This window comes from Prionailurus bengalensis, chromosome A1 (assembly GCF_016509475.1).
Source record: "Prionailurus bengalensis isolate Pbe53 chromosome A1, Fcat_Pben_1.1_paternal_pri, whole genome shotgun sequence".
In the NCBI taxonomy this organism is placed as follows: Eukaryota; Metazoa; Chordata; class Mammalia; order Carnivora; family Felidae; genus Prionailurus; species Prionailurus bengalensis.
This window is the reverse complement of record NC_057343.1, coordinates 12,891,573-12,919,385: the sequence shown is the minus strand read 5'-3', so window position 1 is coordinate 12,919,385 and position 27,813 is coordinate 12,891,573. Positions and strand designations below refer to the sequence as shown.

At 37.1% G+C, this 27,813-nt stretch overlaps 1 protein-coding gene across 2 annotated transcripts; it reads right to left on the bottom strand.

The window, feature by feature from the left end:
- Window positions 1-1,177: 1,177 nt before the first annotated feature.
- RFC3 (replication factor C subunit 3) lies at window positions 1,178-26,550 on the bottom strand. Of its 2 annotated transcripts, XM_043576663.1 has the most exons (10): window positions 26,355-26,550; window positions 23,631-23,768; window positions 19,972-20,039; window positions 17,641-17,738; window positions 14,224-14,405; window positions 13,058-13,194; window positions 12,874-12,972; window positions 3,024-3,093; window positions 2,919-2,934; window positions 1,178-1,479 (listed from the first exon to the last, which is right to left on the bottom strand). In XM_043576663.1, the coding sequence occupies exons 1-10, from the start codon at window positions 26,439-26,441 to the stop codon at window positions 1,454-1,456; spliced, it is 921 nt and encodes a 306-aa protein (XP_043432598.1). In that variant the 5' UTR covers window positions 26,442-26,550; the 3' UTR covers window positions 1,178-1,453. The 2 variants fall into 2 exon arrangements, with proteins under 2 accessions (XP_043432598.1, XP_043432590.1); XM_043576655.1 differs by lacking the exon at window positions 2,919-2,934.
- Between the last annotated feature and the right edge of the window lie 1,263 nt (window positions 26,551-27,813).

The following is a 27,813-nucleotide window of genomic DNA, read 5'->3' as shown; positions in this document are numbered from 1 at the left end:
TAAAAATTGTAAGACCACTCAGACTTCCTAAACATCAGAAGACAGTCACAATATTTTCACTTTTTGTTTTTCAAATTAAAAGTCCTAACTCTGCCAAACCGCACTTTCCCAGTTCTTCAGTTATAGTCAATATCCTTCCTAGCATGTAAGTGCCCCAAGGACTGGGACTGCTAACTGGGGCCTAACTAGTACCCCCAAAACAAACAAACACAAAAAGGTCATCTTTCCTGACCTTAACAGTTTCCCATAAGCCTAAAACTGCTACACGTTTTTATATGTGTGTAGCTGTGTCCATCAATTAAATACTTCCTGACTGATCACTACTACAAGAAGTCTCCCTGTTATCCTCACAGAGATAATTTAACTTATTGGAACTTAAAATCTTTTATTTCACCCTTGTTGGTTTAGCTTTTGAGTCATGCTTCTGTTGCCCAAAATTAAAGAAAACTATTCAGAGCCTGTCCTACAAATCTGTCAAGCAAACTCTTTGTTCCATGAACCAAATATCTAATGAAAAAATGTTCCAAAGGATAGGATCAATGACAGAAAAATACACTTGTTCAAAGAGTAATTTCTATACTAATATACCTTTGCTGTGAAACACATGATGTATGTTCTTCAACAATCTCAAGTATTCAATGAAAACATTCTTATTTCTTAGTAGCCCACCTAATATGTGAATTACTGAAATAAAATTGGATTTCTATAGTCTCAACAGGAATGGTACCAACAATGTTCTTCACACTCAGGCTATTTAATTTCAAAATTAATCCTTATATTTCCTGGAAAAAAAAAACAAAAAAAAACAAAAACAACCCACAATTCTTGACTGAGAGAAAATATGATTAAAGGTAATGACTTGCCAAGCAGAGTTATGTGCCTGTGGCCAAAAATGGTCATTTAGAGGATAGAAAACAATCTCTGCTTTTGTATGTAGTAAATTTCCTCCAACAGATGAGAGAAAGGATGGAAAATGGCAAGACCAACACTGCATAGTTGAATAGCAAATTTTGAAAGTATATTAAACTCTAAAATCATGTTTCTGGACTCTGAAGTTTCTAAGTTGTGTCCTTTCAATAACTTCAACAGTATAAAAGAGCAATTATTTAAGTATAATAATTAATAGTTCACAGAAAAATTGCTACCAAAAAAAAACCACAAAACACCACAAATAAGGCATGGTTAAGTGAAGTTAGTTTATTTTACCTGCAGCTCTTCCAATATAAAATGGATGTAAATGATGATACTGAGATATATTAGGAAGAATTAAGGATAGCTGTCAAGATGTCAAAACATCATGCCTTCCAATCCATCCTCCATGAACTTCTTATAAAGTGCCATAAATTTGGCTACAAATGCTTCCAAGTGATAAATGGCTTTGCTACCCAGCTGTAGACGATGTTCATAGTAAGCTGCCATCTGGGCCACTTCCCCTTTCAGCTGTCCATCACAATTATGTAAAAGTTCTGAGAGAAGGCCCTGAAAAAAAGATAACCAGTAATTTAAAAAGTAATCATTAAAAAAATAATAAGCTGAAACAAGTTTTATTTCTCATTCAAAAAAGAAGCAAAACCTCAGTATGTTCTTTTTACTTGTGAAATCTCTTTTATGTTCTTTTATATGGTAGTTTTCATCCAAAAACAAAAAAATTGCATACCTTTTCCATAATGTAAAATGTGGTAGCTATCAATCATATTCCAAATGCCAAATACTTAATGTATGAGGGTGCAAAGAGAGAAGTAAAAAGATGCTCACTGCAACGTTATTAGTTACAATAATAACGTGTAGCCAACCTAAAGTTCCACCAACAGCACCATATTCAAAAAACTATATGATATAGTCCCATAATGAAATTCCATTCATCACGAGAAAGGATAAAAGAAATCCATACTGTCATGAAATATCATCCATGCTACATTATTTAAAAAAAACAAACAAACCACAATGCAGAACATTGTGAAGCTTTGTGAAACTATACACACACAGCCATACATATGGGCATATTTCTACGTGACTAGAATACAGGTCTGTTGGAAGTGCTCACCCTTGTGAAATGGATGGGTAGAACTCACTCTCTTTTATATTTGGCATAATTAGAATTTTTTCTTGTGAGTGTTGCCATATAACTTTAATAAATATAAACAGAACCCCCTGCATTCCCTAACATCTAAATCAGTCAACACACATGGCTTAGACCTACCAGACCAAATCTAAAGCTGTGCCTTACAAAATCTTACAAAGTCTAGACTCTGCCTACTTCTTTAATGTCATTCCCTATGTGCACTAAACCTCACTGTCTGAAATACAGCTGACCCTTAAACAACGTGGGTTTGAACTGTGAGGGTCCACTTGTAAGCACATTTTTTTCAGTAAGTCCAGTAGCATAAATGTATTTTCCTTATGATTTTAATATTTTTTCTCTAGCTTAGTTTATTGTAAGAATACAGTATATAACACATCTACATAATGTGTTAATCCAGTGTGTTATCAGTAAGGCCTCTGGACAGCAGTAGACTATTAGGAGTCAACTTTTGGGATAGTTAAAAGTAATACACAGATTTTCAACTATGCAGGAGGTCAGGGTCTTAACTACCACGTCGTTCAAAGCTTCAAGGTTCAAAGGTTAACAGTACTTGTTCCCCAACTATTTACACGCTGCCTCTCTTTTAATCTTCCAAGTCTCAGTTTAAACATGCCTTCCTCACAGAAGCCACTACTGACCTTCCACAGCCCACCTTCCATTACCATTTCACCTTCTTACTTCCTTTGTAGCACTTATAACATTCTGAAATCCTTTTGCTTCTTGTTTCCCATTTCACCCCACTAAAATGTATATTTTCTGAAGGCAGGGCCTCCCAGGTCTTCCTCAACACTCCCCTAATGGTATCTGGCACACACAAGAAAGGTTCAATAAATACCTGTTGAATTAATGAGCTGGAGAGAAAGAAATGACAATGTGTCTCAGTACTGCAAAAGTCCAAATTTCATGGTTATAAATGGTTCAGGAACTGAAATCGGATTACCTTCATTATAATTTCAGGAGGAATACAATGAGTTAGAAGCTCATAAAGTCTTCCACGGACTTCAAGGAGCCTATATAAAACAAGATAATACTTTGTAATGAAAATAAGACACAATTTTTTCAAGAACATACTGTGCTGTTTTAGTTTATGAATTAATTCCCATACATTTTGTTAAATGGCTTATCATACTTAAGATACACATTTAAGCTTTTCCTAATTTCAGTTCATGTTTCTAAAAGAAAATGTTCAGAACTCATTTAAAGTCAGACGTTTACATTCAGTTATTAATTACATCAAAATACCATGAAAGTGCCAGACAAAAATTAAAACTTCAGGAAGAGTGAGGGTTGACATTATTCACACTGCATTTCAACCTACTTTCATGACATATCATGTGAATATGTTTATTTTTCCTCCAGATAGATACCTCAGACATCTAGAAAATGGTCATGAAAAGATAAGACAATCACTAGTTAATTATACAAGAAAAGAGCATACAAGCATGATTCTATATATCATTACATACTACCTCAACTGCAAAGTAAAAAAACAGTATGGCAAGGAAACAAAGCGGTCCTGTCACAGAAAGGCAGTACAATAGGTCATAGGCAAGCACAGAATCAGATTGTCTGAGTGAATATGAATACTCCAACCTCTGAGCTCTTAATTTTCGGCCCTTCTCATAATAGTTCCAGGAAAGAAAGAATACATATGGCATTTTAAAATGGCAAGAAGAAAATGACAAGTAAAATTGTAAGTACACATAAAACAACTATCTTTCTCCGTATATATACTTAGTACCCTAAAGGGAAAACATGTTTTAAAGCTTTTAGTAAAATATTAGTAAGATTTAGGAAGATATTAGTAAATATCACAGATGTTCCATATTTAGATCAGAGACGTGACTCATCAAAGATTTTCTTTTGCAATACTAGAACACTTCCATTCAAATCAAGTTTTCATCTTTTTTTTTTTTTAATTTACAACCAAGTTACCATACAGTGTAATAATGATTTCAGGAATAGAATTTAGTGATTCATCACTTACATATAACATCCAGTGCTCATCCCAAAAAGTGTCTTCCTTAATGCCTCTTGCCCATTTAGCCCATCCCCCCACCCAATACCCCAACAACTTTGTTCTCTGTATATGAGTCTCTGATGGTTTGTCTCCCTTGCTCTTTTTGTTATTTTTGCTTCCTTTCTGTTATGTTTACCTGTTTTGTATCTTCCACATATGAGTGAAGTCATATATTAAGCTTAGCATGATACACTCTAGTTCCATCCACATTGTTGCAAATGGCAAGATGTCATTCTTTTTGATCCCAAGTAATATTACATTATAGATATATACCACACTTCTTTATCCATTCATCAGTCAATAGACATATGGGCTTTTTCCATACTTTGGCTATTACCACCAGCACTGCTATAAACTTACCACCAGCACAGCACCCCTGTATCCTTCAAGACAGCGCTCCTGTGTCCTTTGGAGAAAGACCTAGTAGTACAATTGCTGGTTCATAGGGTAGTTCTATTTTTAATTTTTTGAGGAACCTCCATACTGTTCCTTCAGAGTAACTGCACCAGTTTGCATTCCCACCAGCAGAGCAAAAGGATTCCTCTTTCTCTGCATCTTTGACAACTTCTGTTGTTGCCTGAGTTGTTAATTTTAGACATTCTGACAGGTATGAGATGGTATCTCATTGTGTGGTTTTGATTTGTATTTCCCTGATGATGAGTGAGGTTGTGCATTTTTTCATGTTATGGGTCTGTTAGCCATCTGGATGTCTTCTGTGAAAAAGTGTCTATTCATGTCTTTTGCTCATTTCTTCACTGGATTATTTGGTGGGTGTTGATTTTGAGAAGTTCTTTACAGATTTTGGATACTAACCCTTTATCTGATATATTATTTGAAATATCTTCTCCCATTCCGTCAGTTGTCTTTTAGTTTTGCTAATTGTTTCCTTCACTGTGCAGAAGCTTTTTATCTTAATGAGATAAAGTTCAATAGTTCATTTTTGCTTTTGCTTCCCTTGCCTCCAGAGACATGTCAAGTAAGAAGTTGCTGCAGCCGAGGTCAAAGAGGTTGTTGCCAGCTTTTTCCCCTAGGATTTTGAAGGCTTCCTGTCTTATGTTTAGGTATTTAATCCATTTTGAGTTTATTTTTGCATATGGTGTAAGAAAGAGGTCCAGGTTCATTCTTCTGCATGTTGCTGTCCAGTTTTCCCAACACCATTTGCTGAAGAGATGTTTTTTTTTTCCACTGGATGTTCTTTCCTGCTTTGTCAAAGACCAGTTGGCCATACGTTTGTGTGTCCATTTCTGGGTTCTCTATTCTGTTCCATTGATCTATGTGTCTGTTTTGTGCCAGTACCATACTGTCTTGATGATTACAGCTCTGTAATACAGCTTAAAGTCCAGAATTGTGATGCCTCCAGCTTTGGCTTTCTTTTTCAGAATTGCTTTCACTATTTGGGGTCTTTTCCGGATCCATACAAATTTTACGACTGTTCTAGCTCCGTGAAGAATGCTGGTGTTATTCTGATAGGGATGCATTGAATATGTAGACTGCTTTGGGTAGTGTCGACATTTTAACAATATTTGCTCTTCTGATCCATAAGCGTGGAATGTTTTTCCTTTTTTTTGTGTCTTCTTCAATTTCTTTCATAAGCTTTCTATAGTTTTCAGTGTATAGGTTTTTCACCTCTTTGGTTAGGTTTATTCCTGAATATTTTATGGTTTTTGGTGCAATTGTAAATGGGATCGCTTCCTTGATTTCTCTTTCTGCAGCTTCATTACTGGTGTATAGAAATGAAACTGATTCCTGTACATTGACTTTATATCCTGAGACTTTGCTGAATTCATGTTTCAGTTCTAGCAGCTTTTTGGTGGAGTCTTTTGGGTTTTCCAAATAGGTTATCATGTCATCTGTGAAAAGTGACAAGTTTGACTTCCTCCTTGCCATTTTGGGTGCCTTTTATTTCTTTGTATTGTCTAATTACTGAGGCTAGGACTTCCAACGCTACTCTGAATAAGAGTGGTGACAGTGGACATCCTTGTCACATTCCTGACCTTAGAGGATACACTCTCAGTTTTTCCCCATAGAGAATATTAGCAGTGGGTCTTTTTGTACATGGCTTTTAGAATCTTGACATATGATCCTTCTATCCCTACTTTCTTGAGGCTTTTTGTTAAGGAAGGAAGCTGTATTTTGTCAAATGCTTTCTCTGCCTTTGAGAGGATCATGTGGTTCTTATCCTTTTATTAATGTATCACATTGATTTGCAGATATTGAACCAGCCCTGTATCCCTGAAAGAAATTCCACTTGATCATGAAGAATTCTTTTAATGTATTAGTGGATCCAGTTTGCTAGTATCTTGTTGAGAATTTTTGTACCCATGTTCATCAGGGAAATTGGTCTATAGTTCTCCTTTTTAGTGGGGTCTTTGTCTGGTTTTGGAATCAAAGTAATGCTGGCCTCATAGAATGAGTTTAAAAGTTATCCTTCCACTTCTATTTTTTGGAACAGCTTCAAAAGAGGTGTTAACACTTCTTTAAACGTTTGGTAGAATTACCCTGGAAAGCCATCCAGCCCTGGACTTTTGTTTGTTGGAAGATTTTTTGATTACTGATTCAATTTCTTCCAGATTTGTCCATTTCTTCCAGATTGCCCTATTGGCATATAATTACTCATAATATTCTCTAATTATTATTTGTATTTCTGCAATGTTGGCTGTGATTTTTCCTCTTTCATTCGTGATTTTTATTTGGGTCCTTTCCTTTTTCTTTTTGATCAAACTAGCTAGGGATTTATCAATTTTCTTAATTATTTCAAAGAACCAGCTCCTGCTTATCTGTTCTGCTTTTTTGATTTCAACAGCACTGACTTCAGCTCTAATGATTATTTCCCGTCATCTGCTGGTTTGGGACTTATTTGCTGTTCTTTTTCCAGCTGTTTTAGGTGTAAGGTTAGGTTGTGTACTTGAGACCTTTCTTCCTTCTTTAGGAAGACCCGAATTGCTATATACTTCCCCCTTATGACTGCCTTGGCTGCATCCCAGAGGTTTTAGGCTGTCATGTTTTCATTTTCACTGGCGTCCGTGTATTTTTTAATTTCCTCTTTAATTTCTTGGTTAACCCATTTAGTCATTAATAGGGTGTTCTTTCATCTCTAAGTATTCATGATCTTTCCAAATTTTTTCTTGTGGTTGATTTCAAGTTTCATAGCATTGTGGTCTGAAACTATGCAAGGTATACTCGTGATCTTTTTGTATTTGTTGAGGGATGATTTGTGACCCAGTATGTGATCTATCCTGAGAATGTTCCATGGGCACTAGAGAAAATGTGTATTCTGCTGTTTTAGGATGAAATGATCTGAATGAATACACCTGTGAAGTCCATCCAGTCCAGTGTTTCATTCAAAGCCATTGTTTCTTTGATTTTCTGCTTAGATGAAATGTCCATCGCTGTAAGAAGGGTATGGAAGTCCCCTATTATAATGGTTATTATCATCAATGAGTTTTATGTTTTGATTAACTGATTTATATATTTGGGTGCTTCCACGTTGGGGGCATAAATATCTACAATTGTTAGGTCTCTTTGGTGGACAGACCCCTTAATTATGATATAATGCCCTTCTGAATAATAATGCCCTCTTGTTACTGTCTTTATTTTAAAACCTAGTTTACTTGATATAACTATGGCTACATCAGCCTTCTTTTAGCCACAAATAGCATGATAGACGGTTCTCCAACCCCTTACTTTCAATCTGTAGATGTCTTAGGTCTAAAATGTGTCTCTTATAAGCAACATATAGATGAGTCTTGTTTTCTTATCCACTCTGATACCCTACGTCTTCTCATTGGAGCATTTAGTCCACTGACATTTAGAGTGAGTACTGAAAGATATTAATTTAGTGCTGTTGTATTGCCTGTAGAGTTGGGTGTTTCTAGTGATGTTCTCTGGTCCTTTCTAGTCTTTGTTGCTTTTGGTCTTTTTTGTCTTGTTTCATCTTTTCTCCACTCAGAGTCCCCCCTTAAAATTTCTTGCAAGGCTGGTTTAGTGGCCACGAACTCCTTTGGTTTCTGTTTGTCTGGGAAACTCACTATCTCTTTTAATTTGAATGACAGCCTTGCTGGTTAAAGAATTCTTGGCTGCATATTTTTTCCAGTTCAGAACACTGAATATATCCTGCCACTCCTTTCTGGCCCGCCAAGTTACTGTGGATAAATCTGCTGTGAACCCGATCTGTCTTCCTTTATAGGTTAAGGACTCTTTTTTCCCTTGCTGCTTTCATAATTCTTTCCTTGCTGCGTATTTTGTGAGTTTGACTATGAAATGCCTTGGTGATGGTCGGTTTTTGTTCAATCTAATAGGAGTTCTCTGTGCTTCTTAGATTTGGATGTGTCTTTCCCCAGATTAGGAAAGTTTTCTACTATAATTTGCTCACATTTAACTTCTGCCCCTTTTTCTCTCTCTTCATCATCTAGGACTACTAAGATTTGGACATTATCTCTTTTTTAATAAGTCACTGAGTTCTCTAAGTCTTATATTGTTTCCTGTAGAACTGAAACAATGAAGCACTCTATAGTCCCTACACTAAGCAGGTAGACAGACCTGTGTTGGACTTTTAAGGGATGTGCCTGGAGGGCACAGCTGGGCAGGGCTTGGTGAAAAGGCTCTGTTCTCCACTAGGTGGTGCTGCTTAGCTTACTGAGCTGGATCAGTGTGATCTGCACGCACCGTTATGCATGTATGCGGGAGAGGTGGAAATGGCTTCACCCAGCTTTCCAGTCTGACAAAGGAACTTTGTGCTCTCACCAACCCACAATCAAGCACCTCTCCTTTGTCTTGGGCTTCCATCCACTCCCCACCTCCACCTTGTCCATGTCCAACCCATCAGCCTACCAGGCAGCATCTCCCTCCAGAGTTTTATCTCAGATGGGGTTGTGTTTCAAAACCCCACACTTCATAGACCCCTGCAGCTTAGATCCCTGCTGTCTCTCTGAGGGAGGCGCTCGCTGAGCAATGGCTGGGTGGTGAATTACCCCCAGAAAATGTTTGTGCAGTCGCACAGTGGTAGAAGTTCAGAGATTATGGCAAATCCCAACACAGAGCCAGTGCCTGGTTTCAACACGCTCAGGTGTCTTTGTCTCAATAGCAGCAAATGTGGCTGCTCTCAGGGGTCCGCTGGGACCACTGCCTGTGGAGAGGCCATATGGCCTCTAGCAAATGTTTTCCAAGAAGGGGAACCGCTTCTCCCTGTGTGGCACATGGACCCGTCAGACCCCGCTGCCTGCTCCTGCAGATTTGCCCTTTTACCTCTCCAGAGCACAGAGCATAGAGGATTTATAGAATCCTAATGGTATTGAGACCCTCTCCTTCCTTTCTGTCACTGGTTTTAGGGACCAGATTTCTTATTCAGTCACTTGTTAGTGTTTTCACTCTTTCTCTCTCTCCAGCTACTTTCAGGAGAGTGCTTTTCCTGCACTCTCCACCCCTCTTTCCTCTCTCCACAAAAACAGCTCCCTATCCTCTGTGACTATTCTTTCCCCCAGTTCACTTCTCCACACAGTGTACCTGCCGAGTTCTGTGACTCAAGTTATGCATATTGTTGTGTTAATCCTCAGATCAATTTCCTGGGTATGCAAAATAGTTTGGTGCTGATACAGCTGCATTTCAGAGATAAGACAAACAGAACTTCCATGGTGCTTCGCCATCTTGCCTCATCCCCTCATCAAAGATTTCTTAAAAGTAGAAGTTCAGACTCTTCTCCAGAGAGCCCGAGTATGAAGTTGTATCACAATAAAATAAAGTGGGAAAAAAAACCCAGCATCTTTTGAACATCTGCTATGTGCAAGACACTGTAACAAATTATTTTACTTAAGTCCTCACACTAGCTCTGAGTGGGGGCATTATCTCCCTTTTTTTAGATGAGAAAAAAAAAGGCTGATAGTTTAAGTAACCTCACAAAGTTGACTATAGAAGAACCATGAATTAAGAACAGATCTGCCTTACTCTCAAATCCATACCCTTCCAATGTTTGCCAAAGTATTTAACTCTTTCCTCTGTATGAGACTGACTGCAGTATGCTATTTATACCTCACAACACCATTCTTTTACTGAAAAGAGAGGTTAGGCTTTCATTTAAACTCATGTTACTGAGGCAGAATCTTAATTCAAGTCTGATTCCAAAGGCCTTGATCCTTCTTGGACATGATAGTATTATCTTTAAAAAAAAAAAAAAGCAGGGGTGCCTCGGTGGCTCAGTCAGTTAAGCATCCAACTTCTTGGTTTCTAGTTTAGGTTCAGGTCATGATCTCACAGTTCATGGGTTCAAGCCCCACATCAGGCTCTGCACTGACAGTGTGGAGCCTGCTTGGGATTCTCTCTCTCTCTGCCTTCTCTCTCTCAAAAATAAATAAGTAAACATGAAAAAAAAAAAAGTAACCCTGATTATTAAAGAGTTAAGAAACAGATACAAATGACAGATGGTATTAAACCATTTTAGGGAATCTATACACCCAACCTGACATCAACAGTTGCATGCTCTATCAACAGAGTCAGCCAGGCACACCAAAATTATTCTAATAATTATGCATATCATTTATTTCTAAAAAGTTAATTCAGGATGTTTTCCTCTACAACTGTTCTATGCTGTGTGCATTGTGTGCATGTTACATGCATCTTGTCTTAGTCTGAGTTCATTTCTAATATAACTTAGTTTCTTAAAAATGAATATATTCTACAATTTTTTTGTGTCATTATTTCTTGGGGATTGCAAGTGCTAAAGAGTACAAATTCTTCTGTCAGAGAAACATGGTATTATTGAACTGTCTCTGATTCTTAACTGAATGTCTGCAAGTAAGCAATAATCTCCCAAAACAGTTTTCTTACCTATAAAATAAAGATAATAATAATACTTTTCCACGTAGGACTGCTCTATGAATTAAATGAGATGTCACAGTGTAAGAACATTAATAATTGCTCACTAAAATTAGCTATCAAATTAGAAAGCTATGACTCTTCTAAAATAAATAAGAATCAAGACTGTAAATATCACAGCAAGTCTAATGGGTCAAAAATGAGAAACAATTATTTGGTACTGTGTGGGCCAATAATCAGAATGATACCAGCCCTCCTAGTATTTCTGGTCAACCTGAAAGCTTTGAAATTCAAATGTCTTTTTTGTAGCACAAGGAAATCAATTCCTACAACTGTTAGTCTAATCAGGAAATAACAACACCTCTTTTTAAAAAAGTGTATTTGTGAGCTGCCCAAACTTGTTTGGAAAATTGAAAGAGATAGCAGCTGCTAGAAGAATTAAGCAAAGCAATGATCAACTAAAGTCTTAAGAACAAACTAGTAATTATCAAATACTACAACATCTGTACCTAGCTCTCCTAAAATTAGGAAAGTTCTATAACTGCTACTACCAAGTTTTCGTCTTTAAAATCAGAAAACAAGAAAGTCATCTTCAATGCAGAAATATTTTACAAAAGTAAAAGTCTCCTAAAACATGTTTTGAATTTTATCTCTTTTAAGGCTGAGATTACTTCACTGCTTAGCAACATTTTACAAAATGGAATGCACACTTTTTCCTAAAGTAAAGTTTTCTTTTCTGAAGAGACTACTTACAATGTTTGGCACTTCTTAAAAACTATTAAATTCTTCCATTAAAATAAATGAATTATAGGAATTCAAAGCAAACCCTGATGAAATACTAAGAACCCATTATGTATGACTATCCACGAATCTACATGGTGGCCAAAAAGTACATGTTATAATCCTTTTGAAGAATCTTTACAAAAATTAGAATTCATCAGATATATCTATCACCCAAGAGGAGAAACAAGGTATATTTTTCTCACGATTATTTTCACATGAACCAACGAAGCTTAAACTTTAGCAGATGAACACAGTCCAGTGTGTTTCTTAAAGCAATCAACTACCCTCTCTGAAGTCCAGAGATGGTTTCTCAGGTCTGACAGGCATTAAGAATAGGAGACTACGTATCAACGAGCCTTAAAAACCTCTGGGCCTTAAAACTGCCACTCCTGATTTGGAGAAAAGTAGATGGCCCTTCTCAAAGTTGTCATAAATCAAACAATTAATGGCTGACATATTTTCAGTATGAGCCACTACTGAATAATAGACCCACAGAAGTAAACGAAAACAACTGTTCAACAAATATGTTATAAAACACTTCCTAAACACTGGTGGCATATACACAATATTGTTAACAGAGCTTATCATCATACTTGAGCACAGAGTTCATGTATGTTTTCAAACCATTATCACACAATCTTTTTTGCTCTTCATAGCAAAGGCACAAGTATTCCCGGCAGAGTAATAACAACAGTATCTTCATTATATAAATGAAAAAGTTAAAACTCGTTAAAATGAAGTTACCTGCTCAAGGGCATAAAAATCAGTAGAGGTATGATTCATAGCCTGGTATCTTTCCAAGATATGATGCATCAATTACAATTATAATATTATTCTTTTCAATATTAGAAAATTAAGCACATTGAGTTATAAATTAAGTCATCTGAGATTCTGAAAGGAAAACTAAATCTTCCAAGATTTGTTTTAATTTATATGTACGTTCCATATGCAAATGTCAATAGCTTAATAAAAGCCACGTTACTACATACCACCTATTCTGAACCAGTAAACTTCTAAAATTAAAATCCTATCTTTTCTTTGAAAGTTTAGTATTCATATTCAAGATTTAACTATAATTCTAAATGGCACTGGTGGTAGTATGAAACAGCTAATCCAAAACTCAGACTATCTGTTCTATTTCTATGATCAAACTTTTATGGTCATTTTTGAGACTACTTACCTTTGTGGAGTCTGCTGACTGACAATAGCATTAGCAGTGTCTCTCAGATACACCTCCCAATCTGTTTCAGGGATTTCTTGATCTGCAGTGAAAGGATATCTACATGATAAAAAGAGAACACAATAAATTATATGGAAGCTTGTGCCCCAAAATGTTTCCTGTGGTAACTGCCCCTTTCACTCACTGTTGCACTCTGCAGGCTTCACACATAAGTAGGGCTTTTCGAAGATTCCTGCAGGACTTCTCTGCAAGTCTATGAGCCAGTTGTGAAGGAAGAGTCAGACCTTCCTTCTTACACACAGTAGATAAAACGTGACAAATCTACAAAAAAGACAATTAACAAAAACGGGCAATCTATCAGCACACACTGAAGCAATTTCTGTTGATAACACCTTTATAGACACTTGTTATTTATTTTTGTCACTCCCAACCCTAACCCACAGGCTCCTTTAGCAGAAAGCCAGGGGTCAGTCAAGTTGTCAGGAAGAGGCAGCAACTGGTCCTGCCAACTACAGAAAGAGCTGGTTTCAGCTCCAAGTCCTGCCAGCCATCTTGGGGGGCTGGGTGTGTGGGCGGGGGGGGGGGGGGGGGTGCTGTGAAAAAAACACACAAGGCCTCAGGTCTTTGACATGGACACCGATCAGAGGGCTGCCAAGTAGAGTCTCATAGGCTGAATTCTGCGTGACTCGGGGGGTGTTACTTGCATGCCCTAAGAAGCGAATAGTGCCCACAGGAGGGTGTAACCTGGTGGTCCCTTTTAACTATATTACTCTCAAAATTTTTATAAGTGAAACTTTTAATAAAGTTACTTCACCACTTTGCAACTAACACAAGGTGACATATTATCCCTACTTTGCATAAAATCACCCCAAATCTATTAATAGCAGGGAAGCTGCTTATTGTGAGAAATTTGCATTTTTACTTTATAAGTGTTAAGAAAAGAAATCTATCTCAAGTCTCCTCCAAAGCCAATTAAATCAGCTTGAGGTAGAATAACTAAATAACTAGAATAACTAAGTAACTAGCCCTTAACTAGTTTAGTGAAATTTATACCTACTTAAGGTAAAAAATGACTTAAAAGGAAGAACTTCTTAAATATTGATGGCATATATGCAATATTATTCTTAATAAGAGTTTATAATCATATTTTCTATGTATTGGTGATATCTGGTATTTAATACCATACATATTCATTTATATATCTACTACAGGTTAGTATCCAGGCCACAGCTGTTCCTGAATCACTAATACATTTCACTATGTTTTTACAAAACAAACATGACAAAGATATACACACAGTACTCAGAGAATCTGAAATGAATGACTTCTGAAAAGTTTCACTTGACTTACATCTTCAATGCTGGGAGCAGGCACACGAACCGCCAGGCACCTACTACGAATAGGTGGTATCACTTTAGATGTAGAATTGCAACACAAGATCAATCTGCAAGTGGACATATACTTTTCCATGGTTCTACGCAAAGCATGTTGAGCGTCTTTGGTGAGTTTGTCAACCTCTGTCAGTAATACCACTAGTCAAGGAAAAAGAAACAAATTTTAACTTGAGAATCTATCTCCTTCTCTTCCTTCTCATTATTTGGAGTGAAATTCTAAATAAGAAGTCTGATATACTACTCTTCCCTTTGGCAAGGACATATAAAAGTCTCAGGTATGGTGAGAATAATTTATTTTATGTATTTATTTTTAAGTTTATTTTGAGAGAGAGGCAGACTTCATAAACGCAGAAGAAGGGCATAGAGAGAGGGAAAGACTCCCAAGAAGGCTCTGCGCTGACGCAGGGCTCAATCCCACAAACTGTGAGATCATGACCTGAGCTGAAATCAAGAATCAGGCGCTAACAGCATGGAATCTACTTGGAATCCTCTCTCCCTCTCCCTCTGCTCCTCCCTTGCTTGTGTTCACTCTCTCCCAAAATAAAAAAATAAACATTTAAAGAAAAGATGTTAAAAGAAAATTCCAATCACACTTAAGAAACACTAGGCTAAAATGAAGTCAAAGATGTTACTTTTTTGTAGAATTCACTGCAGTCTTTATTATATTTATATGAACCAAAACTCACCAAGACAGAGGTACTAGGCTATACTTCCCCCAAATATTTTATCTCAGAAGCACATTTCTGGGGAACACTTTAAATCTTATCATGCCTAAGAATATACTTTGGAAAATACGGATGCAAGAAACAGAGCCAAAAAGAATAAAGACAGCTGGTCCCATGTACTGTGAGATTCCACCGAGCCATAATAAAGGATTGACTTTAAAGTGTTTCAGGAATACTATGCAGCTAGACCTGAATGCAACTATTTATTGTATTTTTCATCATATTAAGTTATTTCTAGAAGATGGCAGTGGTAGCAGTGTAGATTTGAATCTCTCCCACAAAAGTAGAAAGATTCCAAGACCAAAGACTCATGGACAACATTTATACCAAAACAAAGTGATAGGTTTTACCTAAGAACTCCCCAATATGAGCAAATGAGAACAAGCAACTATGTGTGGGAGGGTGGCAAGAATGTACCATGTTTCTGACAGCCTTTGGTACAGAACCCAAATCCAGGTACCTATAAGAACACACTGTGAGTATAAAGGGACAATTTGAGAACAGCACCCACAGGGTTCAATTTACGGGTTAAAGCAAAGGAACCTGGATGCAACAAGGTTTGACAAGAACAGAACACTGAAAACAAAATGAAGCTCCCCTCTAAGACAATCCTTCACAGTGAGGAGAAATTCTAGAGATAGAATCCAAATGGAATAGGACAGGAAAAATAGAAACAAGGAGACTGATCCCAAAATCTAACAAATAGCACCTAACGTAAAGTACTACAGACCAAATGATACAAAAATAAGTCCTTGGTAGGCAGAAAACAGCAGCATATTTTAAAAATTAACACATCATGACCAAGTGAGGTTTACTCTAGAAATAAAGAGCAATTTCACTAGAAGAGCCAATAATATAATCTACTTGACCAACAGAGCTAAAAAGAAAAATCTTAATACCACATTCACGGATGCAGAAATAGCATTTGAAAAAATTTAATACACATTCACATTAGGTACACTCAATAAAACACAAACTGATGCTTACTTTCTTATTTCTTACTATGATCAAATAGATACAGGGACGCCTGAGTGGCTCAGTCCAGCTAAGTGTCCAATTCTTGATTTCGGCTCAAGTCATATCTCATGGTTCGTGAGTTAGAGCCCTACGTTGGGCTCTGCTTACAGTGCGGAGCCGGCTTGGGATCCTTCCTCTTCTCTTTCTGCCTCTTCTCCACTCGAGTATGCGTGTGCACATGCATGAGTGTGCTCTCTCCCTTTCTCTCCCTCTCAAAAATAAATAAATAAGCTTAAAAAAAAAAAATAGATACACCTCAGGCCAAAATCCAGCAACTAAATGGGGAAACCCTAAGGCTCTCCTTCCAAAGTCATGACAAGGATGTCCACTATCTTAAGTACTATTAAACACTATACTGGAGGTATTGGTAAACATAATTAGATAAGAAAGAATGTTGAAAGCCATACAAATTGGAAAGGGAAAAAATTATCTCTATTCAGAGATGATATAAATATGTATCTGAAAACTCAAAAGAAACCATGGAAAGGCTATTACAAACAATACAACAATGAATATAGTAAAACATAAAATTAAGATATAAACATCATAGCTATCACATATAACAAAAGTTAGAAAACGTAAGACTCCATTTACAGTAGCAAAAAAATAGATAAATGTAAATTTATTCTGAAATACAGTGAACTAAGGAAGATAAAAACCAGCTGAAACATGCATAGGCAATTCACAAAACAGTAAAATGAGCAACAAACAAAAGAAAAAAATTATCATACTAACTTAAAGAAAAAACAAACACAATTTATTTTCTCCATTCAAACTGATAAAGATTAAAAATAATTGACCACAATGGTGATAAATGTCAAGGAATAATGGCACTCCCAAACACTTCAGATGGTAGTATAAATCGACCTTTTGAATGAAGAATTTAGCAAAATTGTATCAAAGGCATTAAATTCTGGCATATTTATTATCACAAAATCTTCTATGAGAACGTACACATACATGTGCATACAGGTAATACCAGAAGGTAATGACAAAAATGTTAACAGTAATTGTCTCTGGATGGCAAAATGATACCTGATTTTGTTTAATATTTGATAATAAACATGTAATTTTGGTCCTAGGAACAGTTATGCTTTTTTTTTAATGTTTATTTTTGAGAAAGAGAAAGACAGTGTGAGTAGGGGAAGGGCAAAGAGAGAAGGAGACACAGAATCTGAAGCAGGCTCCAGGTCTGAACTGTCAGCACAGAGCCCGACGCGGGGCTCAAACTCATGAACTGCGAGATCATGACCTGAGCTGAAGTCAGACGCTTAACCAATTGAGCCACCCAGGTGCCCCAGAATAGTTCTACTTAAATCATGTTATTTCTTATTTTAAATAAAGTGTTTTCATTACTCATCTAGTTCTAAAATAACAAATGAGTGGCATAAATTGTCCTCTTTCCACCAAAATTCAATTCCATTAGGCTACAACCTCCCACGAGCAGAGAGATCATGCCTGTCTTACTCACTTTTATGTCCAAAACTAAGAGAGCATTAATGCTCAGTATAGAACAAGTTAATAAATATTCGCTACATAGATGGAATTTATGTTTCCCCACTACATTTTCCCTTATACTCACTATGTACCAGGTCAGTGTTCACCTTAAAAGAAATATGTTTATCACATACCTTTAAAATCTCTTTGAGAGTTTGTTTCAAGTTGCTGTGATTGTGCCACTGTTTTCAACATCTCTTGAATTACTACCCGGTCACTATTTCCAGCATCACTATATAATACAAAAATAATGGTAAATATAGACTTAGGTATTTAGAAAGTATTATCCCTTTAATCTGTTATTATAAGAAAAACATTGAAGATTTTAAGTGGTTAAAATATTAATCAAAATTATTCACACCTAATTACATTCACAAAACTTTCAAAGTGAAATAGTTCAGGGTCATTAAAATAACAATATTCCAATATTCAATTACAATATGATAGATAACACTGAAAACAGTAAACATGTTCTTATATTAAGTTTATTGTTACTTAAAAAAAAGAGCAACAACTGGGGCACCTAGGTGGCTCAGTGGTTGTGTGTCCAACTTCAGCTCAGGTCATGATATCACGTTCACAAGTTCAAGCCCCGTGCTGACAGCTCAGAACCTAGAGCCTGCTGCAGATTGTCTCTTTCTCTCTCTCTCTCTCTCTGTCCCTCCGCCACTCGTGCTCTGTCTCCCTCTCAAAAATAAACATTAAAAAACAAAAAGCAATAACTAATACCTAAGTTTATCAAATACTTTAATACTTCTGTACTGACTATAGTTAGTATCTAGTTATAGCTAATTTCTCAATCATCTGTAGTCAACTCAAAATGTAAAAATAACTCTGAAACAAAAAAATTTTTTTTTTTAATTTTTTTAAACGTTTATTTATTTTTGAGACAGGGAGAGACAGGGCATGAACAGGGGAGGGTCAGAGAGAGGGAGACACAGAATATGAAGCAGGCTCCAGGCTCTGAGCTGTGAGCACAGAGCCTGACGCGGGCTAGAACTCACGGACCACAAGATCATGACCTGAGCCGAAGTCAGCCGCCTAACCGACTGAGCCACCCAGGCGCCCCTGAAACAAAAATTTAACCTCCATGCCTCTTCTCCACCCAAACAGTAAAGGTCTGAGAGAGAACAAGCTTAGACAAGTCTGCTCCCAGCACTAGCATGGAGCTGATTCAGGGTCTTGGCAAGATGATGAGACAAGCAAATGGAATTTAAGATAGTCAGAACTCTGTAAACTACTGACGTATGATAAGCATTATCTGTCATTTACACCTACATTATTGCTTTAGCATCTAAGTCCTGCACCTCACAAACCAACATAAAGTCACCTAGTTAATTTAGGCTGTCAATTTCAAACACGTGAAAAACAATCAGCTCAATCTCTAATGGACTACTCTTGCCACAGAAGAACTCGAGATGAGAAACAGGGCAAAAAAATCAGCTTTAGTTTATTTTCCCAAACAGCCATCAAATCTTTCTTAATTCACTAATATTGTATCAATGTGCCTCAAGTGTCTCTTATGATCATTTCCTGGTCAAGAATCAAAAACATTTCCCTCTGTCTATGAAATTACCATTTTTCCCTACTTTTCTAATCAGACCCTTTCTCACCAGTCATATTTCTCTTAATTTTCTTGGACACATATAAGGAAAGTAATAATGCCTAAGCTGTTTTGAAAACTACATATAATTATCCATGTAAAGTAACAGTGCCTGTTACTGAATACATATTAGCTTATAACTATATTCCTCCTGCTCCATTCAATCTTGATATAGATGTTCATCCTCATCTTTGTGCCACTGCCAAAAAGGTTACCTTTGCCTGAAGATGTCCTTGATTTTCTTCTCCTTCAAGAACATACCAGGCCCCAGACAAAACTGAAGCTTTACTCAACTTTGCTCCCAAGACAATCACTTCTACACTATTAAGCAGTACTACACTGCCATGGCATGAGTTTTCAATGTGTCTCCCAACAGGAGCCTAATCTTTGATTAAGTCATGATAAATAATATAGACATTGGTTGGTGGACTATTATAACACACTTTAATCAAGAAACTGAAACAAAGGAGAGGCGCAAAAAAAAAAAAAAAAAGATTTGGTAATCCAAAATATATCCTGAAATATTCACTCCAGACATTACAAACTTTTTAGCCATACTTTATTTTGCTATCAGTTCTGCTTGAGCCAACAGAACAAAAATTTAATGACTATGAAATGTACTCTGTATAAAACACTGAGTTCTATAGAGCAAGAAAACTTAATTATTAAACTTATTTGACTCAGAAGTCAGAGAAAAGGGGAAATGGGAAGGTTATAGTCTCCCTATTTCACAGTGGGCATCTTTACTTTTACATATTGTACATATGGTGTTTCCACACATGATTCTATTTCAAGAATGGGTTTAATTCTTAAAAAAAAAAAAGAAGAAGAAAAGACTTGTTTCTATATAGTAGAAACCTACCTGGGATTAACTTCAAGGTGATAATTGCTCGCAATAGTGCTAATTTCAATTTTCTTTTTAGATGGAGTCTGTGGACAAAGAAAATAAATGTTCTGAATGTGTAATTACTGGCTATTTCTCCTCTTTTCTCTGTTTCACTGTTTGTTTTCAAAACAATTTATTTTTTTTTTAATTTTTTTTTTTAATTTTTTTTTTTCAATGTTTGTTTATTTTTGGGACAGAGAGAGACAGAGCATGAACAGGGGAGGGGCAGAGAGAGAGGGAGACACAGAATCTGAAGCAGGCTCTAGGCTCTGAGCTGTCAGCACAGAGCCCGACGTGGGGCTCGAACTCACGGACCGTGAGATCATGACCTGAGCCGAAGTCAGACGCTTAACCGACCAAGCCACCCAGGCGCCCCTAACAATTTATTCTTAATAAAAAAAACTTCAGATAACCACCAAGAATATTTTAACTTCATTAACCCCATTTTTTCTCTATGTGCAGATGAACGTATTTCTATATAAATTGGGTCATATCACACATCCTGGTTTCTACTTTTCCCTCTATCTCCAGAAATCTACAAACCATCTCATTATGAGTGATCATCCCTGTAAACAGTCTGCATATGTCCTTGCATAGACTTTTCCATAACACACAAAAATAAACACACAGATATGTATCTATTTATATATATATTTAATGTATTTCTATAGAGTGTGTTTCTTGTAAAAAAGTTATAAAAAAAAGAGTCAATCATACCCATTTCTCTGTGTTTTACTTTTCCTAGTTAACAATGCATCTACACAATTCCCCTCAGATACTGGTGTAGGTTAGTTGCATATGACCTATAACATGGATGTCCCAAAGCCAATCATACTGATGGGCATTTTGCTTCTTGCTTTTTGACATCCCAAACTATCCCACAATTATCATCCTTCTCCATACATCTATCATGTACTGACTTCATTTCTATGCAATAGATTCCCAATAAAGGATTTGCTGGATTGAAGGGGACACATTTTCTAAATTTTTATGTGTATGTATGTATATATGTATAATCAGCCTATCTCCCCCCCAAAAAATCTAACAATTCAGTTTTCCACTAGCAACAAATACTCTTGCCCAACATTCCCTTCTGGATATATCATGCCTTTAAGTTCTGCCAATTTGATAACAGACTCACTGCTTCTCTTTAACTATCAAAAATGACAAACATCTTTACACACATTTATTGGTCATTTATATTTCTCTCTTATGACTCTTTTATTCAGTTTTTTACCAAGTTGTCTTTCATTGTCAATTTGTAAAATCTTTTATCTAACACATTCCTTTCAACTATTTTTTGACAATCATTTGTTTTCTACTGATTCTATGTACATTATATTCTATAATAGGAACATAAATTTATATACATCCAAGTACATATTTCTTTTTTTCTATCACTTCCTTGTTTAAAAACTTTTTTTGGGGTGCCTGAGTGGCTCTGTCGGTTAAGCATCTGACTTCATCTCGGGTCATGATCTCAAGGTCCATGAGTTCGAGCCCCGCATCAGGCTCTGTGTTGACAGCTCGGAGCCTGGAGCCTGCTTCAGATTCTGTGTCTCCCTCTCTCTCAGCCCCTCCCCCACTCTCGCTCTGTCTCAAAAATAAATTAAAAAAATTAAAAAAAAAAAACCAACTTTTTTTAACGTCTATTTTTGAGAGAAAGAGACAGAGTGCAAGCAGGGGAGGGTCAGACAGAGAAGGAGACACAGAATCCGAAGCAGGCTCCAGGTTCCGAGCTGTCAGCATGGAGCCCGTTACAGCTCGAACTCACAAACTGTAGGATCATCACCCAAACCAAAGTCACTTAACCAACTGAGCCATCCAGGTGCCCCTGCCCCTTCCATGTTTTCTATTAAAAGGTATTCTCGACCTACAGGCTGCTCATATAGTCTAAGAAATTTAGTGCTTCATTTTAACATTTAAGTTTTTAATTCGTCTGGAACTCATCTCTGTAAATTATGAATCATAGGGATTCAACTTTATTTTCTTCAGAGTAGATAACTAGTTATGCTAGCACATCTTGCTAACTCAGGTTTTTAATACTGATTTGAAATAGATTTTCCATCGTATTTCTGGGCTCTCTAATAAGTTCCACTGATCAAATTCTCTATTCCCATGCCAATATACTATTGTTTTGGTTAAAACAGCCTTACAATATGATTTAATATCTCATAACACAAGTCCCACTTCAGAAATCTTTTTTGTATGGTCTCAGAAAGGTATTCTTTCATATGTACTTTCAGATCATTTCATGAAATTAAAAAAACAAGTTGGATTTTAATTCTAATTTCACTGAAATTTATACTGTAACTTGGGGAAAACAGATATTTTAAAATATTAAGCCTCCTACCTGAGAACTTGCTGGATCTTTCCATTTGATCAGCTTTTTTTCCCTTTTATAAGGTATTACAGTTTTCTTCCTACAGATCACACACCTTTCTTGTTAAATTTGTCCCTGAATATTTTATAAGAGTTCCCACCAGGATGTACCACAAGCCACCTTAAACTCAATGTGTCTAACACAAGCTCATCAATATTAGCTCAAAATCGATTTATCTTCCTAAAGATTCTATTAATAGCACTACTTACCATCCAGTCACTCAGCATTCATTTTTTCAGTGCCTAATATGTACAAGATGCTACACCACGGGCTATGAAGGATATAAAAATGAGTAGGACATGTTCCCTGCATAACTTCAAAACAAATACAATCTTCTCAAAAAAAAAAAAAAATGTATGATAAACTATAATGAAGGCAAAACAAAGTAAGTACTAAAAAGTATAAGCTATAGGTTAAAAAAGGAAAAACTAGGGGTGCGTGGGTGGCTCAGTCAGTTAAGCATCAGACTCTTGATTTCGGCTCAGGTCATGATCTCATGATTCATGGCTTCAAGCCCCGTACTGGGCTCTGCGCTGACAGTGCGGAGCCTGCTTGGAATTCTCTCTCTCTGCCACTCCCCTGATCGCGCTTTCTTTCTCTCTCAAAATAAATAAATAAGCTTTAAAAAAAAAAACTTAAACAACAACAAAAAAAAGGAAAAACTAATTCTAATGGGGTTGGAGAGGGGCACACCAAGAGAAGGTAATTTCAACTGAATCTCAACCACTGTCTATAAGAAGAGTATGAACATGCACTGCATGGTACAGGCTGGAAAGCTCAGCCAAGATAAATCATAGGAATTCTCTGAACATCCCAGAGCTTCATGCTTCCTTGTCTAATCAGTCAGCTGTCTAATCTTTATTAAGTTGCCTGATTCCACATTTAAAATTTTTCTCAAAATCATTGTTTTTCCAAATCCATTATTGCTCTCAGAATAATGAACTGTAGAGACTTGAGTTCCAGTTTCAGCTGAGGTACTGATTTGCTAGATAATCTAAAATAAATTCCACTGCCTACATTTACCCCAAATCTCTGGTTGCTCATATTTCCTCTCGAACATAACTGACTTTGTTCTGGTTTTAACAGTTAGGTCTATAAATCAGTAGCTCTCAATCCTGTGCATCTGGGTTATCTGTGAAATTCTTACTTAAATCACACATTGGGCAGCAATGGACAGGGCCATGGGAATATATATGATAGGACTGGAAATCCCTCCTATAAATATTTGGAGGCCTCAAAGCAAAATGCTTACTGTGATGGTCTGATGTTCAATTCTCAATTTTTCCACTCCAACACCATAAAGTTCACGTAGAATACACATAATCCTTGTCTTTTTTCCAGCACCTGATGGTCCATACACTAAGAGATGAGGAAAATCACCACATTGCACCTGGGGGGAGGAAAAAAAGAGGCATTTTCCCTAGTCAAACAACTGCTCTAGAGAGAATTAAACTACTTTTTTAGGTATCAAATATTTTGTGTCTCCACTTATGAAACTTCAAAAATATGTATGTATGAGCCTAGAGACTTTTATATTTATTTATTTTTATTTATTTCCTTTTTTCTGAGAGAGAGACAGAGCACAAGTGGGGGAGGGTCAGAGAGAGAGGGAGACACAGAATCTGAAGCAGGCTCCAGGCTTTCAAAAACTCCTAGAAAACTTTTTAAAATAAAAAAACTTTTACTGGACCCCATCCATGAGATTAAGATTCAGTAACTAAGAAATGATGCCTGACTTACTTTGGGCTATAGTCTCTTTTTTAAGAATTGAATGTATGTGGTTTATTTGAAAAATAAAGGAAAACTTTGTAGGGGAATAAGAAAGCAAAGCAAGGAAAGGAAGGCAGCCAAGGAATGCATTATCTGCTTAACCACTCTGGGCATCTGCGGTTTAATCCTGCTGGGGATACTCTTGAAGCCAGTGTAAAAAAAAAAACACCACAATAGGGGCGCCTGGGTGGCTCAGTCAGTTAAGCATCCGACTCAGGTCATGATGTCACCGCTCGTGGGTTTGAGCCCACATCAGGCTCTATGCTAACAGCTCAGAGCCTGGAGCCTGCTTAGGATTCTGTGTCTCCCTCTCTCTCAGCCCCTCCCTCGCTCTCTTTCTCTCAAAAATAAACAAACACTGAAAAAAAAATTTTTTTAAAGAAAAAACACACCACAACGTTAACCCACCCAAGAGGTGGGGAAGCTGGAGTACAATATGCTCTCTCATCAATCCTTTGATGCAACTTGCTTGGGAAAGTGGTTCAGATTAAGGAAGAGTATCAATTACCAGGCATTTCAAGTCTGCTTAGGAGTGTCAGCAAAAGAAAGCCTTCAAGAAGCACAGATCCTGGAAGCTGGAAGTCAATCTGTGTGCATTTATAAGTCAAGAGCAATGGGATGGAGTAGGGCACTGACAGTGCTGCAACAGAGTACAAGACTGTGCTTTTAAAAAACTTCCCAGGTGACCCTGGTGATCAGTCACGTTTGGGAGTCAGTGCTATGAAGGCTAAAAAAAAAAAAAAAAAAGACAAAACAAACAAACAAACAAAAAAAAAACACAACACTGAGAACACAGGTCTTAACCTCAGGGGCATAAAATCTTGTGACAGAAGTTTCTAAGTAAGCATTATAGAAAAAAATGAAATAAGTATCTTAACAGAAAAGCTTATTGGGGTGAATTTTAGTACTTTGGAAACTCATCTATGTCTCGCACTGAAAAAAAAAGTATCAAGGAAAGGAACTATTCACCTGAAACAGCGCCTGGAAAATAGCAGGTGCTTCACAAATACCTGTTGCCTTTGCTTTTTAAACTCCATCTAGCCAAAAATTAAGGGTATGCTTTAAATGTTCCAGTTTTACTAAATTGTAGATTCAACAGTAAAACAGTTGAACAGTTTTTAAAAGCAAATCTATAAACATCCGAGAGCAGTATATTAAATTTTTGTCCAAAATATTTACTCCGAATTCTGTATAACAAAAAGACAGCCATAGAAAATAAAAGGTGTCGTTTGCCTAAGAAAATCAAAGTGAAAGCTATGGTGAGAAAATGCAATTTGTCTAGAAATGGAAGTATAGAGCTGTATACAGCTGTAATAGAGCTTAAACTACCATAGATGGAATACCAATAATTTAAAAAAGGAAAAAAAAAAAAAAAACCTTCAATCTCACAACACTATCAACTTTTCCAATGACTCTGAATAAGGATAGAGATCTTTTTTTTTTTCATTATTTCTCATTTTTTTAAGTACTTACCAAATAGTACCTGTAACAGAAAAAAGGTGGGTACTGAAGAACCTGAGAGCTGAGCAAAACACTTCCATTAGCATATGGTACTACTTGGTTCTAAAAAGGAGTGAATAAATAGCTTACACAGACAATAGATTTTTCTCAAGACCCTTCTCCCCTCTCCATTTCCTAAAATATTCAGTTTGTTTCTCAGAAAACATTGCCATTCGACACTTATACCAACTACAACACGAAAATACACACCAGGATGGAGAAAAGAAAAAAAATCTTCTATTAGGAATTACACTCAAGGACGATCTAATACAACCTTTTAAAATTAGAAATGACCTCTGAAGTTACTAAATAAAACACCCTCCTTTTTATAAATAAGGGAAACGACACCAAGAAATTTTAAGTTACCCTGTTAAAAAGTAAAGTCAGATGATGTCACTTCTCTGCCCTAAACCTTCCATGGCTTCCGATCTCACCCTATAAGAACTTACTGGATCTGCACCTCCCCCCGCCCCTCCCTCTGCCCACTATTATCCAGCTACACTGGCCTTCTTGAGGTTCCTAGAATAGGCCGGACACACTCCTGCCTCAAGGAATTTGCATTTGCTGTTGCAAGTGCACTCTTCCCTCATTTTCCTCTATTTCAATGCTTTCTCACTTCAGGGCCTACCACTCCTTAGGGGCTTGAAACTCCCGAGATGGGGGCCTACCCTCTCCCCGCTCTCCCTGCCCCGTTACGCGGACTCACCAGGTTGCGCAGCTGGGCCGCCTGCTCCTTGTGATAGTCTAGCCGTCCCAAAGAGCAGGGACGGTACTTGTCCACCCAGAGGCTCATGCCAGCTCGAATTCCCGGGGTCGGCCGCTTGAAAATCCCGCGCGCGGGCGCTCTCTCGGTCCGCACGCCGAGAGAAGTTCTCCCGCGAACTCCAAATCTCGCGACGTCACTTCCGGCCCTGGTCGCTTACGCGACCAAAGAACTAAAGACTACGGAAGCTGGGTCGGGACAGTACTAGCCGCAGTGTTGGTGCCGTCTGGTCAATGATGTTCATTGTCTTATTAATCATTTTTTTGTGTTGTTCTTACCCTCTATGATAGTCCAAAAATTACCAAAAAAAATTGGAAATTCGGCTCCGGGCTTCAAATACAGATACTCAGAGGAGCCATGTTCCCTGATTAATTTCGTTCGTTCCTTCGTCCACTCATTCGTTTTACAGAAACCTGAAGAATAAATACTGCGTTGGGCCCTGTTCCCGGTACTAGAATATATAAGACCTTGGTCAGTTCTCACTGGGTAGGCTCTCAATAAAGCTGTTTAAGACAAATTGCTAAAATTAAAATCTAATCTTCACTACCTTTCCTTCGATTCCTCAAGAGTCTTACTGGGTTGAAAGCAAGAGAATCAAAAGGCCACAAAAAACTACAGAAGTGTGCCCTGTAGAAGAGACAATATGACATTAGTATGTTATTTTAAGTCCAGAATGTTTGTAGAACCTTCTGATTAAAATGAGAATAACGGGTGCCCAGGTGGCTCAGTAGGTTAAGCCAGTGGACTCCTCATCAGTCTGTGGGTTCCAGCCCCACGTGGGACTCTGTGCTGACAGCTCCAGAGCCTGAAGCCTGCTTCTGATTCTGTGTGTCCCTCTCTCTCTGCCCCTCCCCTGCTTGCACTCTTTCTCTCTCTCTCTTAAAAATAAACATTTAAAAAAATTTTTTTTAATGAGAATAATGTGAAACCCTTGGGAAAATATTCTGCAGAGCAAGTCTATGTAAAACTTTCATTGTGCCTCTCAAACTGCACTCTCAAATGCACCCTTCTAGTTGTACATAAAATTCGTTGTTTAATTTATGCTTTTATTTTATATATTGTTATAAATATTTGCTGTCATGAGGTTGCAAGTTCTTACAAGACAGGTATTGATTTCCAAATATGTCTTATAACCTATCAAACTACCCCCTCTCATTCACTTATTAAACAAGAATTTATTGTGGTCTATGAGTCGTCATATTTACTGAGTTATTTCTATGGGCAAGACATTATTGGGCACAATCAGTAGTACAACCAACTATAAGATATAGTCCCTATTCTAAAGAAACTTTCTGAAACAAGCTCCAGGGGGCTTCAACCTCTGGGCCTTTGAACTTACTATTTCCTCTTCATGGACCACTTTTGTCTAAGTCTCAACAGAGATGGGTCTCTCACCTCTCTC